The 15,497-nt window shown below is 31.6% G+C and overlaps 1 protein-coding gene across 2 annotated transcripts; it reads left to right on the forward strand.

Annotated features, from left to right (window-relative positions):
• Positions 1-2,436: 2,436 nt before the first annotated feature.
• LOC107897015 (THO complex subunit 1) lies at positions 2,437-13,440 on the forward strand. 2 transcript variants are annotated; one of them, XM_016822343.2, is made up of 21 exons: positions 2,437-2,777; positions 2,888-2,971; positions 3,638-3,712; positions 4,727-4,820; positions 6,444-6,589; positions 6,758-6,829; positions 7,713-7,785; positions 7,867-7,932; positions 8,030-8,076; positions 8,980-9,051; positions 9,169-9,294; positions 9,372-9,437; positions 9,536-9,574; positions 9,656-9,772; positions 9,862-9,944; positions 10,220-10,286; positions 11,612-11,683; positions 11,838-11,888; positions 12,349-12,408; positions 12,495-12,644; positions 12,992-13,440. In XM_016822343.2, the coding sequence occupies exons 1-21, from the start codon at positions 2,772-2,774 to the stop codon at positions 13,259-13,261; spliced, it is 1,836 nt and encodes a 611-aa protein (XP_016677832.1). In that variant the 5' UTR covers positions 2,437-2,771; the 3' UTR covers positions 13,262-13,440. The 2 variants fall into 2 exon arrangements, with proteins under 2 accessions (XP_016677832.1, XP_016677834.1); XM_016822345.2 differs by lacking the exon at positions 2,437-2,777 and adding an exon at positions 3,822-3,869 and having other exon boundaries at positions 2,882-2,971.
• The last annotated feature ends 2,057 nt before the right edge of the window (positions 13,441-15,497 follow it).

Raw genomic sequence — 15,497 nt, forward strand, 5'->3', positions numbered from 1 at the left:
TCATTCACTCGCTGCAGAGAAATATTCACAAATCTTGGTGTTTATTTGGGAATGTCGTTCTTGCATAAAAGAATCACTAATGGGACATTTCAATTTTTAATTGATTCTTAGCAAACTAATTGTTTTGTACAGCAGCTTATTGTCAATGGCCAGAATAGTGACTCTTGCCATATCGGTTTTACGTGTCGTACCTAGCTATTTCATGCAAACACTTTTAATTCCAATAGGTGTAGTGAATGAAATAAAGAAGGTTGTGCGCAAGTTTATATGGGATCTTCCAATGGTAAATGGAAGTTAACTCTTGTTAAGTGGGATACCTGCTGTGAACCGCTTGAAAAAGGTGGTTTGGGTTGCACCAATTACCTGTATAGAATAAGTCATTTCTGTTAAAATTAAGGATGGGCTTTCTCACTAAAAAGGATGAGTTATGGGTTCAAGTTCTTCGTAGGAAATACAGAATTGATGAGCTTTGTCCTATGAATCTAATTAGAGCAAGTTGTATGGCTCTCTATGGTGAAGATTAATGTTGATGGGGCAATTCATATGATGAATAGCTGGTCGTCTATGGGTGGAGTAATACGCGAAGCGAAGGGCCAATGGATAGTGGGGTTTCGAAAAGCTACAGGTATGGGAAAAATTATAAATGCAAAACTTTGGGCAGTCTTTACTGGTTTGGAGTTGGCATGGAGCAAAGGGTTTAAGAAAGTGGAAGTGAAAAGTGACACTATGCAGGTGGTAAGACTCATTAATAACAGAGGTTTAGCTGCAATCGTGACTGAGTATGGTAACTTTGCAAGCGGAAATGACAAGTAAAAGTTCTGAGGTGGCATCTTATTTGGCAAAAAAATGGAATAGAGATGTCAAACTTACCTGCCACATCATCACTTTAACGGTCAACATTAGTCAATAAGGTCTTTTTAATATGTTTTGGTAATTTGAGTATCTAATAATTGATTGTATAAAAAACAAGGGCTTAATTGATATTTTAAAAGGGTTCGAGGATTTTTTTTAACCTTTAAGCCTAATTAAAATCCCAAAAATGTTATAATGATATATTTGGTTCATTGATGGTAAATTTTGAAATAAACCCATCAAATAAAATGCTAATTTTATTATTTTAGTAATATTTATTATTAATAAAAGCAATTTGCTGTTAACAAATATGTAGTTTAATCTATTTATTTTAAATAAAAATAAAATAATATATTCATCTCAAAATTAGTAGATGTATAAATTTAAAAATAAAATTTAAATATTTAATATGTATTTAAATTAAAATATAATTTTATAGCATTTAAAATAAATTTAAAATGAAAATATTTTTATATGATTTTGCGGTGAAAAAGTATTATACAAAAAATAATGAAATAAATAAGAAAAAAGAGGTAATTTTGACTCAGATAAATTTTAATTTTCTAATTACATGGGAAAGTTACTTACTTATAATTATTTAAAGGAATCACGTTGACAATCCCATTATTAAGGAAAATAACATTCTAAATAGGGGTGAAATAAAAAAAAATTGAGTTGAAATTAAATTATATATTTTTTATGATTGTAAAAATGTAATTTTATCATTTTAATAACTTATATTTTTATAATTTTTAAAAGATTAAATAAAAATTTTATCATTTTTGAGACCAAAATATAAAATTATTATTACTAATTTAAAATTTTATCAATTATAAAAGGTCTAAATGGTTTAATTTTAGGGGACTAAGACTCTCACCGACTCCCTAACTTTACCCCGATTCTAAAGAAAAAAATACTTTTTAACATATTAAATCGAAAATTGTTATCTTACTGAATAAATTCCTATGAAAATGCTAACTTTTCATCTTCTAAAATGCTCAATTTCTTTTATTTCCTCTTAAACACACAAACAAAAAAAATCTATTTGATTCCTCTCTCTTTATTTCTCTTTCCTACCTTAATCTAATCATACAAAGAAAATATAATTTTTAATGTTTTTAAATTTTTTGATACATTATTTTTTTTCTTCATTTAGTTTTGTTATAAAAAATAAGACGATAAAAATATACAAAATTATAAAGTTTTGACTGCTATATTAAAATTTATATAAATATGAATCTCATGTGATAGACTGATAGTTAAGGGTGTTCATTATCCTTGATGTAGCTTAAGTTTGAGTCGTGTTAGTCATATTTGTTGTTTACTTTTATTAGTAGGATAAAAAAATTTTAATTGAGACCTACTAATTATAATAGTGACTTAAATATGTAATTTAAATGATTATATTTAAATCTAATTATTAAGTCATTTTTAAATCTAAGGTAAATTTTAGACATAAAAGAATTTAAATGCAGGAAAAGAAAAAAATGATTTTATTTAAAATTTAATTTTAAAAATATAAATGCTAATATAAAATATTTATTTAATTTATTAATTTAAAACAACAAAATGGAATTACGAGAATAACCTAAATTCAGATCAAACGATTTCTTTAACCCAAAAAAAAGAGAGGAGAAAAGGATTTCAATTTTCCATAGTCCATTTACTCGTATACCTTAACAACATAACGTTTTCTATGCTAACAATCTCATTTACTCCAAGCCTAGTGGCCACCATAAAACTAAAATCCCCAGCACTCGACCGCCGCCGCCGTCTCCGCCACCCTTAATTCGGAGCTTAAATTTTCACAGTCCACAACAGACGTTGTCTTATACACTGTTTCCATTATAATATCTAATATATTCAAACATTTCATGTTCAGTTTTCCAGATTATTCTTGCTAGGCCTGAGTCTTCTTCATGATGGTAAGTGTAACCCTACTTTCTTTATTTATTTTTTTTAAAATAATGTTTATATTTTTGGTGGTTTTTCTAATTTTGCAACTGAGATTTATGATTATTAATTAATTTTCCAGGAAGCATTCAGGAAAGCCATATTGCAGGCTGGCCCGCCGGAAACTTTTGCACTTAAGACGGTTCAAGAGGTTATAAAGCCTCAGGTATTTTTGAATTTTTGCACTGTTTATAATTCCTTTATTTAATGAACTTCTTTTTACTTTTGTTTTTCCCGTTGCCTTTGTATGAATCTTCCTTGCAATTCTTTGGTTTATGTATTGCTATTATTGGGCCTTTAGAGTAATCAATATCGATTTATGCCTTATTTCTCATTCATATGTAATAATTTATGAAGTGCGGTGGCAGTGGAGGTAGAGATGGTAAAAGGCTTTGAAATTGGGTGTTAGAATCGTCTATTGAGAAACAGATTTTAAGCTATCAGTTTGGGGAAATAAAATTGGACATATGCATTTCGAGATTCTCGTGAGATACATCCCCACGGTTAAATGCTTCGCAGATTTTAACATCTATAAATTGTTATCATCTCTTGTCCTGAAAAACCAAGTTCAGTGTTAAGCTAATCTTCTGTGAAATTTACAAGTTTGGTGCCGATTTCCTTGTTATAAATGGTGCCTGTAAGTGAACCTCAGATGAGTTCTGATGGCATGAGTTTAATGATGTTGTGACTTAGGTACAGATAAATTACATATATTCCGATGATGTCATTCTTTTGTCTTCTTTTTCTTTTCTGGTTGGCACTGCTTAGTTTCAGTATCTTGGTGATTGGGCATTTCTTGGTAATTTGCTTCTTTCTTATTATTTTTCAACAGAAACAAACAAAGTTAGCTCAAGATGAAAACCAATTATTGGAGAACATGCTTCGGACCTTGCTTCAGGAATTGGTGGTATGTAATCATATCTATTACTGCATTTATACAATTCTTTAGTCATTCTTTCTATATATACATATTCTCGGTCTTTAGCAAGTGTGCATTATGTAATCTTGTTTTACAGGCTATTCATTTTGGATGTTTATCAGTCATTCTCTTTAACTTCTTCTAGGTTGAGTATTCTCTTTGTTAACTTCTTTTTCTTTCTTCTTTTTAATTTTTCTTATATGATATGAAAGAAAAATAAGCTGATGCGGTATAGCTTATTAAACAATTAAAACTCTAAAGGATGGATGGGGCTTTAGTTTCTTAATTATCTGTGACAATTCTAGATTATACTATCCTGGTCCTGGATATTGGGCAACTATTAGCAAGCTGTTCCTTAATCTTGTCTTTTGTCTTTCTTCCATGCTCAATCTTCCATTCAGTTTCTCTCTTATACTAATAATGTGAAAAATGCCTTACAAGTATAATCTTTGCTAGAAACTTAAACTTAAACTTGCAACTATTGCATGGCATTGGAATTGTCATTCTTGGTTCTGTGGTATTGCTACCTGAGCATGAATTGTGTTACTTTTGAATATCTTGATTGGCAGTGGATATGCTGTCTTTTCAAGTGATGCAAATATTTACTTACAATTAGAAAGCATGCATGTCTGTTTTTTTTCCGTTTGAATCCTAAGACATAAAATGATGGGTCACCATCTACCCTTTCTCCATCTTTAAAGTTCAAAAGTACATCAGGCTAGTCAAAACTGGCATATTTCCTCTTAATAAATATTAAAAAGAGAGAGCTTTTCTTATAGATGATTTCATTTTAGTTAGAAAGGTGGGGAAAGAGTAATTTAAAATATTGAGAATCAACTGTAGTGGAAGTGGATATGAGTTTGGAAATAATATTTACGGAATTGAAGTGGGAGTTGACTTTGATGATAAGTTCCACTTTCAATATAGTAATTATATCCCTGTAAATTAGCTTAAGTTTGTCTGTTCACTAACATGAACGTTCTTACTTTTTCTCATGTGCAGTCATCTGCAGTACAGTCTGGGGAGGAGATAATGCTGTATGGGAAGTCAATTGATGATGTTGATGAAATGCAGGGTGTAATTCCACGACTTCTAGGTTTGTGATTACGCTTTCCAGATAAAGTTTTCATATCCGTTTTTTGTAGCCACTATAAAATTCAGTATTGCAGTTTTCATTAAATTATTTTACCTTCACAAATCTCCATTAGTCTATGATTTAACGTTACAAATTTAAGTGAACCTTAGGGAAGTTGTGATTTCTTCTAAACTGTTTAACAGGGTAAAATTTATATTTACTTTCAAGTTACTGACAAGTTCAAGCATAAGGCCATAGGCAGGAAGATAGCTTGTTAATGCTTTGACGGTGGAATTTTTCTCGTGTAGAAGAATTATGATAAACCTATGCATACAGATAAATACATTCGAACATATAATGAAGGTTTAGACACAAGGAAATTAGGTTTGAGGTCTATAAATTAATTAGATTGTGGACCAGGGTTATAGGTTCTGAGATTTGACATTGAATCATTGGCTGGAGTTGGGAAGTTTGGTTAATTGACTTTTTTATATCACCTTTGCTGCATTATGGTGCTTCTAAGTTGGTAGGAGTTGGTCTCGTCAAATTTGAAGAGTTTAGGATATAAAAGACGCAAAACAGAGGTTTCAGTGATAGAAGAGGAATATATTAAGTTTCGTGGGCCTGTTTCTATGTTGTGGTTTGTGAACACTAACTCAGACCTCAACTTAAATGAGTAATAGAAAATTATAGAAGAGCTAGAAGGAATAAAATAATGGATCAGACATCCTAAAGTTCTCTGAGATTCTAAATTGACTCAAATCCCTTTACAGATCATCTTTAATATATCAGAAATAGAAATAGAAAATAAGACCTAGCCCAAGCGAAAGAAAGACCGTATAAAGGTCTCGTTAGCTTAATTTGACTCAAGTAGGGAAGAATATGGGTCATAAATCAGAATAATAGGCCTGCTTTATGGCAGAAAGTAACCAAAATCTCTTGCACTCGGAATTCAAATAAACCACACAAATGGCAGGCTAACTGCTCAGTGACCTACAATGCGATACCTCCTTCTGAACCAAAAGTATATTTTTATTGTTTGACCCATGGACTTAGCTCTTGGTTTTGTGGGGGTGAAGGATACTGAGTCTATAACCTAGTTGCATATGCTCGACTAGCAGTTATTTAAACTCCTATCATTGCATTCTCTAACCAGTGGTAAGTCAAGCACCACGTCAGACTAGCTTGTTAGTTTATGGTGGTGGAAACTGTGGCTGCATATCTACTTAAACTCAGTTTACTTGATACCATCTCTTGAACCAGTGAGCTTTGCTTAGTTACTCCCTAATCGAATATGCATGTTTAAACATATACAGATATACCCACATTCAGCATTCACACCTGAGTCCGAGTGACATGTGTTCTATCATTTTGGTTGTTGACTTGGTTGTTCATTTCCATGTTCTAGATTTTATTGAATAGTTGAGTATTGGGGAAAAAAGATACGTTCATAGATATACTTGTAACTCTAGTCCCTCTCCATCCCCCCATTTTTTTCTAACTTGTCAATTGTTTCAGTAGGAACATTTCATCTACATGGGTAGTCAGACAGAAGCTTGCCTTTTAATTGATATGCTGACAATAATGTGATTGTTTGATTACGAATTTAATCAGATTCTCAGTTTACCTATTTCATTTGGTTAGATGTTGTGCTCTATCTTTGTGAGAAAGAACATGTTGAAGGTGGTATGATATTCCAACTTCTAGAGGACTTGACAGAAATGTCTACAATGAGAAATTGCAAAGACATTTTCCGTTATATAGAAAGTAAGCAGGACATCCTGGGGAAGGTGCGTTCTTAAAATCAATTCAGGTTTTTGGTGCTGTCTATAGATGTTAATTAAAAATCGGGAAGTTCTCATTCCTTATTGGTTCACTACACTCCCTATTAAGTGGTGTCCATGTCATGCCACAATCAATATTTACTCAAGAAAATTGATGCCTGCACTTTTTTACAGCAAGAGCTTTTTGCTCGTGGAAAACTTGTCATGTTGAGAACATGCAATCAACTTCTTCGTCGACTGTCCAAGGTATGTCTTAAGAATTTCTTTCTTCCTACATGCTCTCTTTTGACAAAGCAGTGTTTAGTAGTGAGAAGAACTTCTCACCGGTGTTCTTATACATGTATGTCATGCTCCTGACTTACTAGTGGTACGTACACTTTCTACATTAGAATTTGGAGAACTTGTTCCTTATCCGTTTCTTTGAAAGAAAACAACAACCATTTTCAGATCCCGTTTTGAATTCCATTTAGCTACTATTTAGATTTTGTGGTATCAGGTAATAGTTGTTTGCTGATTCCTTATGGCCAGATTTATTTAGTTTCCATTACCTAATAAACTAAAAACGTCATCATGCATGAAGTCCCCATCTATTATGGCATATGTATGACCTGTATGAACATCCAACTCAACCAGAGGCAGTATTTATATTGGTTCCAGTAATCTTGCTGGCATTATATTGTCTTGAAAGTGACTTTTCTCCCTCTCTAGCCTTTTGTTTTTCTGTTCAAGTGTATAGGTACACGGTTTAAAAAAAGAACCTGCTTGATACCTTCTGTTTATCTTGTTGTATGGTTTGTCTATCTCTGATATCAAGAAAATATCGATCTCTTTGTTTCAACATATCTGAGAATTCTAGAATCATGCAGAAGCATCCATCTAAGCAGTCAGGATATGATGATGAATTTCATTTTATATAGATTTATAAGTTTAATTTGAAAATTATTGTGATTGGCTGTTACATTAATTATGTCACATATTATTTTTTCTCTGATCATGAAAATAAGTTTGTAATGGTAATTATCGTTGTAAAATGGCAGTTCTTAAGCAGCATTTACTTTGATCTGGGTACAGCAATCCTGAAATATGCTGTTTATCTGTTTCTCTAATTCACTGTAACTTGAATTTATAGGCAAATGATGTGGTATTTTGTGGGCGAATCCTAATGTTTCTGGCTCATTTCTTTCCATTATCTGAACGTTCAGGTAGTTGTTTTATTCAGCTTCATTCTACTCTTCAATTGTTATTTCTGCTGCTTACTTTGTGCTTTCAAATAATGCTTGCAGCTGTGAATATAAAGGGAGTTTTTAACACATCAAATGAGACAAAATATGAGAAAGACCCACCTGAAGGTGCTTTTAACTCTGGGTTTGCATTTTGCTTGCAAAATTTTTGCATGTTTTGCCCGTCAATGTCAGCTTAAACTTTAATTTATATGTTTTCATTCAGGCATTTCTGTTGATTTCAACTTCTATAGAACCTTCTGGAGTTTACAGGTTAGTTGTGCTACTTTGAACTTTTGGATGTGGATCTTAGCTTTTCTGAGTCTCTTAGAATCTTTATTGTTCAAAATAGGCCTAAGATTAGCTTTTTGCTGATATAAATAAACTTCAGAGCTGCTGGTCTAGGTTATGTAGTCATTAGGTAGTATAAACTGTCTGGTATAGGTCAAACTCCATTATTTTTAAAACAGGGAGGAGATATAGTTCACTTTCTGTGCATTGTAACAGGGACAGATCTACGTAGGGTCTTGTGGGGGCTAATGTCCCACTGAACTTTTAAATATTGAAAATTCAAAATTTTAGTAAAATAATAAATTTGTCCCACAGTGAAGGTTTCTGATGGAAATAACTTTTTTGAACCCACAACAGTGAGTTTAATGAAAAGGACCGTTTTACCTCTACAAAATTGAGAATTTTAATGGAAATGACAGTTTTTCCCTTACAAAATTTTAAAAATAGTTTTCCCAATTAAAATTTTGAGCATATAAATTTTTCTCGAGTGAAGCATAACTTATTTTAGCCTCCCATTATTGTCTAAGAAATGTGAAAAAATTTATTATAAAAAGTAACTAAACATTTAGATAACTTTTCCCCATTGACCTGAAATCCTGCATGGTAAACTGATAACTTATGTGGGAACTTCAATTGCTGTATGCCAAATACATGGGTTTAGATTCCCTTGAGTTTCTGTTTTAGGAATTAATACTAGTTCTAAAATGATATCCCACGAAGGTTTTATTTTTTAGCTGTTTTAGAGGATCCAGCCTTGTTCTTCCCAGCAAGGTTTCTACTGTTGCACCAAAGAACAAAGTTGCATCCTGGATAAATAAACATTTATAAAGATTTCATCATTCTTAATCTGATTATCTTATTGAACTTAGCTTTCTGATTTTTCAGGAATACTTTTGCAACCCTGCTTCCCTTTCAAATGCTCCTATAAAGTGGCAGAAATTTACAGCTAGTTTAATGGTATGCCTTTTATAAGCTCTGAATGAGGGTTATTTTTTATTTTAATCTTCGTGGATATCAATTTTTTTGTTGCTCAGTTATAAATTGTGTTCAGCCACTGGGTATTGATTCGTGCAGGTTGTGTTGAATACATTTGATGCACAGCCTTTGAGTGAGGAAGAGGGAGCTGAGAACAATTTGGAGGAAGAGGCAACCACTTTCAACATCAAATATCTTACAAGCAGTAAATTGATGGGCTTAGAGGTGAGAAGCATTCAGAAGATAAGATAATTTATTTATGGCAAACATACTTATTTAATCTGTTGCCCTTTTGAAACCAGTTAAAAGATCCAAGTTTCAGGCGCCACATTCTTTTGCAGTGCCTCATACTATTTGATTATCTTAAGGTAATAATTTCTATGTTTGAAATAATTCATGTATTGAATAAGTTTTTTTTTCTTCCATCCATTATAGTAGTTGATAAATTATTTGTCTTTTCTGCTAGGCCCCAGGAAAGAATGATAAAGATTCATCTGAAAGCATGGTTAGTAATTTCTTTATTTTTTATGTTGTGTTCTGGGCAATCTGCTAATGCCCCTCTACTTTTTCTTAAACTTAATTCCAGAAAGAAGAAATTAATTCTTGTGAAGATCGAGTGAAGAAACTACTCGAAGTGACTCCTCCGAAGGGGAAAGATTTTCTTCATAGTATTGAGCATATATTAGATCGTGAAAAGAATTGGGTAAGCTTGAGTTCTTTTATGTTTCTAGATCATATCTTTGGCATTGTTAGGGCAGTCACTTATTTTTCCCAGAGTCTTTTTGCTCTTAGGTCTGGTGGAAACGCGATGGCTGTCAACCATTTGAAAAGCAGCCAATAGAGAAAAAAACAGTTCATGATGGAGCTAAGAAACGGTATGCTGAATGCAAGTTAATGTTCATGTTTATCATAAATTTCCTCAAACTTTGAGGTGTATGTAGATGAGTATTCATTCCAGGAGGGTGCAAAGAAAAACATATTTCTTGCTCAAAACTTTTTTGTGTTTCTATTATCCAATTAGCCTCCTACGTTTGGCGATACTCTTGTTCTGGTTAATTAATTTTGTTTACATAGTTTAAATATTTGTCATGCTTGTGGCCTCTGTCCGTGTATTCTTATAAAAGATATATCTTCTCCAATCTTGTTACAGTCGGACAAGGTGGAGATTGGGGAATAAAGAACTCTCTCAGTTGTGGAAGTGGGCAGATCAGAATCCGGTGTGTACTTACCAACTCAATGTTTTATAATTTTTCTACAAAATAAGAGTCAAACAAACTGTTAAACCCCCCCCCCCCTTTTTTAGTGAAACAATATTAACCATATACTGGACAAACTTATTGGTAATGTTGTGTGCTGTAACTTAGATCCATCGCTGACTTCTATGTTGCTACAAATCTTATTTTCCTTCAAATACCCATATTTGACATATATCCCATGAACAAGGGAATTGAGATTTGGTCTTTCAAATATATGTAAATCATGATAAAAATTTAAATGCATCCATGTTGGGTACACACCCATATATGTAACACTTACCCATAGGTCAGAGTAACATATGCGTGGAATTTTATGTTTTGGGTGCTTCTTTGCTTATCCTCCAAATAGTCAAGTCATAAATTTTCATGGCTTTAATTCTTTCGTTTTCTTTTATTACAAGTATTTGTATTAGCTACTGCTACTATATACTACAATCGTGAGGGGCTTTTTTTAAGAAACTGAAAAGCTTTTCTCAGTTAGTTCTTGAAAAGATTAAAAGCTATAAGATTATTTTTTTATCAATTTGTGATTCTGATTAATAAAAATAGTTGAAATGCGTGGGAATGATGTCATGGAGATTTATGATCCTATAGTTGTAGTTTAAAAGTATGGGACATGAAAGAGTTGTTCTGTTAATATCTAGAGTCATCTTTATGATTTATATTTTCTTTATTTCAATTTGAAAGGAACAAAACATGTTCCTCATGATTTAATTACCTATTGGCAAGGATCATTCATGACATGTTGGACTCTTTAAGATTCCATGTCAATTCTATAAACTTTCTGACATGCGGTCAGTAGCATAAAAAATTTAGAGGTTTGGTCACCAGTAGCCACAAGGGTAGTAGAGGTCCAGTCATGGATTTACTCTTAATAACATCTGTCATAGGTTCCTTGGAGATTTATATTTTCAATTGGAGGCCAAATTATCCATTAGACCTTGTCCTGTGATTTTTGTTTTCTCTCCTGTTGGTTTTTGTTCCTCTTGCTACATAACAGTTCTTACATACAATTGTTGCAACTTTGAGTTTTAAATGGCATTGGCATTGACTATTTCATTGCACTAGCCCCAATTCCAAGTATTTACTAAGACTTTGTATCATATATTCCTCAAATATTTTAAAAGTCCAGGGCTAGATCTGTATGATTGGAGTCAAAAGAGCATTGATGTCATTTTTCCCTTGTGTTTCTGTGATGTTTAGTTGTTAGCTACTAATTATTTCTTGCCGGGGTGCATTAGTTTTATGTGCTTCTAAATCTGCAAAATCTATTTTGGCATGTCCAGAATGCTTTGACAGACTCTCAACGTGTTCGAACTCCTACAATCTCAGATTACTGGAAACCCTTGGCTGAAGATGTAAGTTGATACTGATAATTTGTTTCAACTTTCTTTTAGTTCTTTCATGTTAGGAGATTTTACACGTCTTTCAACTTTTCTGTGATGCTGTTGTTTTATTTTCAGCACATAAGCTTTTAGAAAAGTAATAATAATCTCATCCTTGAAATTACAGATGGATGATTCTGCAGGAATAGAAGCTGAATATCACCACAAAAATAACAGGGTGAGTTTTGTTTCTCCGGACTTTTTAATTCTCATTCAGACCCGTACCTATACCCTTAGCCATATATAGACTTGTAATATAGATGCATGGTGTGCAGTTGGATTGATTATTATTAAGGACATTGAAGTTCACATGATATGCTTAAGAAACTTAACCTTTGACATTTTTAGGTAAACTGTCCAGTCTGTCATGGTAATTGGATTGAATCAATATATTAAGTTATTCACTAGATGCATAAATGCACTCATCCTTCATGCATATGGTTTTACCATTGGTATCAACAAACCTGCCAAGATTTTCTTTTTTCTTTAAATAAAACCTCCTAAGATTTCCAAATGTTTATGCATTTAGACATCAAAATGAGATCAAACTATCATAACCAATGTAACCATAAGATGTTATATTGATCACTTTTCCATATATATTTATTCATGGAAGTTTACAATTTTTTTTGATGCAGGTTTATTGCTGGAAGGGCCTTCGTTTTTCTGCTAGGCAAGACTTAGAAGGGTTCTCAAAAGTAAGTTATGTTGCATATGAAGAGTTCTTACATATAATTAGGTTAAATCACTGATCCTATCAAAATTTTTGTGGTGGTTATTACAGTTTACCGAACACGGTATTGAAGGAGTTGTTCCATTGGAACTTCTCCCCCCTGAAGTGCGATCAAAGTTCCAAGGTAAACCTAGTGACAGGTCGAAACGTGCCAAAAAGGAGGAGATGAGGAGTACTTCACATCAGGTTGAGGAAAGTCAGGTATCTCTTTGGAACTTTATCTTTCCATGTATTTATCATCTCTGAAAATAGGAGTGTTCGACCACACAGGACTTCTAAACTGCTTAATCCAGATGGTTGGAACATAAAAGATGCCTTTCAATCTTATTTTCTTTCTTTTCCTCGTGTTCATTGTGATGATTTGTGCGGAAATTTTCTATTATACATCTGCTTGGGGCTGGTATTTCATAAATACATGATTCATAGAGTGTTAACTATAGGCTTATCCTACAGTGTCACAGAAGTGAGCCAAAAGGATGAATATTTTCATACGCTGTGCAAGTCTTTTTTTTGTTTTAAATCTTTTCCCTTATTTTGCTGTCATCTAGATTGCAACACCGGCAAGTGAGATTGAGGGAGAAGGAATCAGAGCTGATGCGGAGGCCTCTGTAGCAGTGATGGATACGGATGTCTCAGCTGCAACAGGAAATAATTCCCAAGGGGGCACCCCAACCCCAGAACCAGATGAACATCAAAAGCAAAGCCCTGATACAGATGTTGGACAAGAAGCTGGGCAATTAGAAGCAGATGCTGAAGTGGAGACTGGGATGATAGACGGTGAGACAGATCCAGAAGCTGAATCTGATCATGTAGGATGAGATTCAACCTTCAAGGTATGAAGAAATAGTTTCTGCTTTCTAGTTGTTCATTAAGGGTTCTTAACACTAGATATTGGGGAAAAAAAAGGAGAGTTGAGTGTTTGACTGAACTTGATCCAATTTTGAACTATAAGTTCTGTAGTTATTGTTCTCAACCTCAATTGAATAACTTCCTTCCATATTACTGGTGCAGAGAAGATTATGAAGTTTCCGAGTTGCTACATTCTACGTAGCAATTTGGGGTAAAGATTATTATTCTGTACACCGCCAGTCGAGTAAAAAACTTCACAAATAAACTTAAGTTAATATCAAATTTCTTTTTTAATTATTTAATTATTAATATTTTACTACACCCCAAGTACAAATGGTGTATCTTATACCTGCATGTGGAGTTTTTTATTCTATTTACGGTGTATCAAATAATAATATGATATATATATACTCTCTTTATTCATTGCATTACAAGTGAAAATTTGGTAATATATAATTTCTTTTTTTATTTTTATTTTTAAAAATTGATGAATCAATTTGAATCATTCGAACTCAATTTGGTTTCTTTCTTTTTATTGAAAAAAAATACTGCACAAATGGTTTATACAGTTATTATGTTAAAAAAATCATACTATGTTAAAATACTAAAAGAGCCCTTAAACCATTACATTTTATTTAAACAAACCCTATTATTATTTTTGTAGTCAAATAAGCTCTTATGATTTTTATTCATGAAAGCCCTTAATTTTAATATATAGGCTAATCTCATGGGTAAAAATCAAGGGACTCTTATTAGGGACTTATTTAATTACAAAAATAGTATAAGAGCTTGTTTAAATAAAGTGCCTAGTTTAAGGGTTTTTTTAGTATATTAGCTTATAATTATCATACATAATTTTCTTTTCAATTTTCAATTATGATACACTTTATGAGTGAAATTTTATGAAAAATAACATAAAATATAAAAATTATAACTATTAAAATATAATTTAATGATTTTTAAATTGATTTGTAAGACCATGAAAAAACGATTTCATTTAAAAATTTATTTCTAATCAATTCCAATAAAAATGAAATTCATATATTCACAAGGAAAAATTCAAATAAGACTCAACTAGATTATTAAAGCTTCAATTTAAACTACTAGTTTACATACTCATGCATTGCATTGGTTAATATAGTGTGTATTATTTTAAAATTAAATTAATTAAAATTTTTAGTTTATAATATTATTGTTTTAGAACTATAGAAAATTTTGTTTCTTATTTTTCGAATAAGTAAATTATTGCATGATATTAGAGTATGAATATACACATGTTAGACTGTAATTTTTGGTTGCACAATTTAAATTATTTTTTAATACCCTTAATGGATAATGAATAAAAGTTGTGAAATATATTTGTCATTTGAATGTGATCTCTCTTTCTCGAATTTATTATTGGATCGTTTAAGGGGTATTATAAATTTGAGCTAATTTGAAGCAATAAAAATAAGAAATTCAATTATAAATTTTGATACTATAAAATGTTTAAATACTAATAAATGAATGCTTGTTTAATTATAAGTTAGTTTGAGTCGTTTTGGCAATTAATATAGTATTTCACATTTGAACTAGATAATCAAGTCGGGTGTAGAGTGTCACATATTATTATGATGATTATATCTATAAAAAAATTAGAAAAACATCATAATATAAGATTGAATGGATTGTTGTTGGCAATAATGAAATTACCAATGGATAATCTCTTAAGTAGTGTTAAATAGAATATTAAAGGTAAATTTTATAGAAATATAAATGATTTGAAATTTTTTTATGCTATAATCATGTTTGAATTGTAAAAATTGATTTGAAATAATTTTTTTTTTAAAAAAAAGGGTTAATATTTCTAAATTTGTCTAAAAGTATTTAGTTGTACTTTTTTTTTTGTATTTAGTTGGTACCACTATATTATGTCACACATATTGTCTCAATTTGTTCAAAAAGTACTTAATTGGTACTTAAATTTGTCTAAAAAATTATACTTTTTAAAATTAATTTATATTATTTAAAAGATTTTTAAAATTTCAATTTATGTCCCCCACATGTTATAATGAGAGATTACCGCATGTTACTATAAGATTGGCCATCAATGCCACGTTAATATAAACTAACAATGTTAGTATGAATGTATCAACTTGGGTGATGGAATACAAATTCAGATTCAGGTATCAACTAAATATTTTTTTGACAAATTTAACCTTATAT

The sequence above is a fragment of the Gossypium hirsutum genome, chromosome A05 (genome assembly GCF_007990345.1).
Source record: "Gossypium hirsutum isolate 1008001.06 chromosome A05, Gossypium_hirsutum_v2.1, whole genome shotgun sequence".
In the NCBI taxonomy this organism is placed as follows: domain Eukaryota; kingdom Viridiplantae; phylum Streptophyta; class Magnoliopsida; order Malvales; family Malvaceae; genus Gossypium; species Gossypium hirsutum.

Excerpts from the sequence above, each read along its gene's own strand:
- LOC107897015 (XM_016822343.2), top strand. Across the intron at positions 9,438-9,535 it reads TACTATTTGATTATCTTAAG|GCCCCAGGAAAGAATGATAA; the intron begins GTAATAATTTCT and ends CTTTTCTGCTAG. Across the intron at positions 12,409-12,494 it reads ACTTAGAAGGGTTCTCAAAA|TTTACCGAACACGGTATTGA; the intron begins GTAAGTTATGTT and ends TGGTTATTACAG.